General features: G+C 54.0%; 1 protein-coding gene across 1 annotated transcript in view; it reads left to right on the plus strand.

The window, feature by feature from the left end:
• Positions 1-404: 404 nt before the first annotated feature.
• Positions 405-2,693, plus strand: part of HOXD3 (homeobox D3) — a 3,247-nt gene continuing 958 nt past the window's right edge. Inside the window, exon 1 of the mRNA XM_077751204.1 lies at positions 405-945. Within this exon, the coding sequence (XP_077607330.1) occupies positions 405-945 (541 nt within the window). The remainder of the gene's footprint in view (positions 946-2,693) is intronic.

Consider the following 2,693-nt stretch of genomic DNA (forward strand, 5'->3'; position numbering starts at 1 on the left):
ATGTATGAGTCCATAAATGCTTTTCCATACCTTTCAAAAGCTGTTTGACAACCTTGAAGAAAGAAAACACTATCTGGGTGGTGGTGGGGGGGAGTCCTTTCTCTTGGATGGAGTTGAGCTAAAGAGAAGGAGTGGTCTTTTCGTGTTTGTGAGAAGTTCTTTCTGACTTTTTCAGTGGGTCCGGTAAGTTGAACTTCGTAAAATCTCAGCTCCTCCCACTATGAACTGGGTGGGTAGCGAGAGCCTGGGCTAGCTAGTCCTTACAGATCCACTGTCTTGTCAGTCACACTCTCTCTGGGGCCTTTCACTTTTCTCCGCAGGTCACCTGTAGCCTGTGGCTACCCCATCCCTCTCAGGATCCGGCAGACAGTGGAGGTGGTGGTGAAGGAGACAAGTGGTGGTCAATGTTATTTGAGCAGGGTCAACAGACCCTGGAACTTCCCGAGTGCACGATGCAGAAGGCTGCTTACTATGAAAACCCAGGACTCTTCGGAGGCTATGGCTACAGCAAAGCCACCGACACTTACGGCTATGGCACCCCCCATCAGCCTTACCCACCCCCTGCTGCTGCCAACTCCCTGGACACTGATTACACAGGCTCCGCTTGTTCCATCCAGAGTTCCGCACCTCTGAGAGCCCCAGCCCACAAAGGAGCTGAACTTAACGGCAGCTGTATGCGTCCTGGCACTGGGAACAGCCAGGGTGGCGGTGGTGGCAGCCAGCCTCCTGGCCTGAACTCAGAGCAGCAGCCACCACAACCCCCTCCTCCACCACCAACCCTGCCCCCATCCTCGCCCACCAATCCTGGAGGCGGAGTGCCTGCCAAGAAGGGCAAGGGTGGGCCCAATGCTTCTGGCTCCTCAGCCACCATCAGCAAGCAGATCTTCCCCTGGATGAAAGAGTCCCGACAGAACTCCAAGCAGAAGAACAGCTGTGCCACTGCAGGTAGCTCCCTGAGGGGGCTCGCCCTGGGCTAAGTCCCCCAGACTGAGTCCTAGAAGCTAGCTCACCCGGGAAATCAAGGGACTGGGGGCTAGAAGTGCAACTTTGGAGGCCTTGTGTCTAAACTCCTACCCATGCAGAAATGTCCTTTCTTTTTAGCGTCCCTGATTGGACCCATGCCCTTACAGCGACAGGGTGTTCCACTCCGGGCTGCTGGTGCCATTGCTGGACAAGCCCCGTGGTTATTAATAGATAGCGCTTTCATGTATTGACCTAATATCTGTTTGCCTGGGCAGCTGGTCATAACTTAGCTCCGTCTAACATCCTCTTCAAAACTTGTGATTCCCCACGCCTGGGTTTTTACGTGTCCCGTATCATATGAATCCCACTCCCTTAAGTTAAGAAGAGCTAAAGTCTGTAGCGTGCTATGTTAAGACCCATGGTAAATGCTTTACAAGCACTATATAATTTTACAGAGAACCATTTGAGGTAGGTATATGATAACATCCCCATTTTACTGATAAACTGTTAGACACTTGCCCAAGATCACAAAACCACAGAATGGCACACTGGAATCCAACCAGAGCCTGCAAGACATAGCCATGGACTCTACTTAGTCCACCCCAGCCCAGTGCTCCCCATCCCAGCCAATCTATAATGGGGAGGGGCATATCCTAAGGGAAGAGGCTATGCTCTGGAACAGGAGCAGCCTTGGATTTCTCTCCCTGAAAAGGAAGACCCTAGAGTTGAGAAGATCTCCTGTGGGTCTATTCAGGGTGGGCAGAACAAGAGGGGCAGGGCCCGGAGCTCTGAGGCCTACTGCCTGTCTCTGTTTAGCCTGCTTGGTTCCTGAAATTTTCCGGCCTTGTGTCCTTTGACGCAGTTTATCTTCAGGTAGATGAATATACTTCAGGTCCAGGGCTAGTTTGAGGCATGGGATGTAACTACCTTGTTACCAAATCTCTGGTTTGCCTGCAACTCTCTGGGGCTGCTGCTCTTGGGGTAAAGTGCCTTCCAGCCTGTAAGCTCCTTCTCCTGCCCCTCCCTCCCAGCTGCAAGTGCAGGCCCCTCCCTTCCAGGAGAAATCCATTTGTGTAACCAAGGAGGGAGTGGACAAGCCAGAGAGGTGGCGGGGGTAGTGGAAACCAGTGTCGAGACTGCTGCTCCTGGCGCTGCAATACTCAAAATGCACCCAGGCTGGCCTGGGAGCCCCTAAAACCCTGGGGCAGTATTTTTATGGCTTATCACGTCCCTGGGTTTGGGTGCAGAGCCCTTGGGTGCAGCTGAGCCTCGGTGAGGTGCCACGATCTCTAGCCTCATTCCATGCTTCCTGGGGTGCTTTGCCCAGGAGCCAGCCCCTAAGCAAGGCAAGCTGGGGCTGCCTTCCTCTCCCAACCCCAGCAGAGGCTGGGAAGAATATTCAAAGAAGTCTGTTCCTTCTTTAATGGGGGTTGGGAGAGGGGGTAGGCCCTACCAGCTGCTACTAGTTTCTCGTTAAACTCCTCCACGGCCTTAGCCTTAGGGACAGGATGATGGACTAGGCTGGAGGGGAGGGGGCGGCAGAGTGAATCGGACCTCAGAAGGCAAATGTGGGGGTGTGGTTGGAGTTCAGGTGCAACTCATAGGTATGGCTGGGGCCTGTGAGGTCCCTCTTGGAATCTTACGTCTCAGACGCCCCTCCCTCATTCCAGCCGGCTAACGTGGGGGGAGGGGTGGAGGAAGAGGAGGGAGCCAGGGAAGCACCCCGCTCC

This window comes from Crocuta crocuta, unplaced genomic scaffold (assembly GCF_008692635.1).
Source record: "Crocuta crocuta isolate KB4526 unplaced genomic scaffold, BGI_CrCroc_1.0 scaffold219, whole genome shotgun sequence".
Taxonomy (NCBI): Eukaryota; Metazoa; Chordata; class Mammalia; order Carnivora; family Hyaenidae; genus Crocuta; species Crocuta crocuta.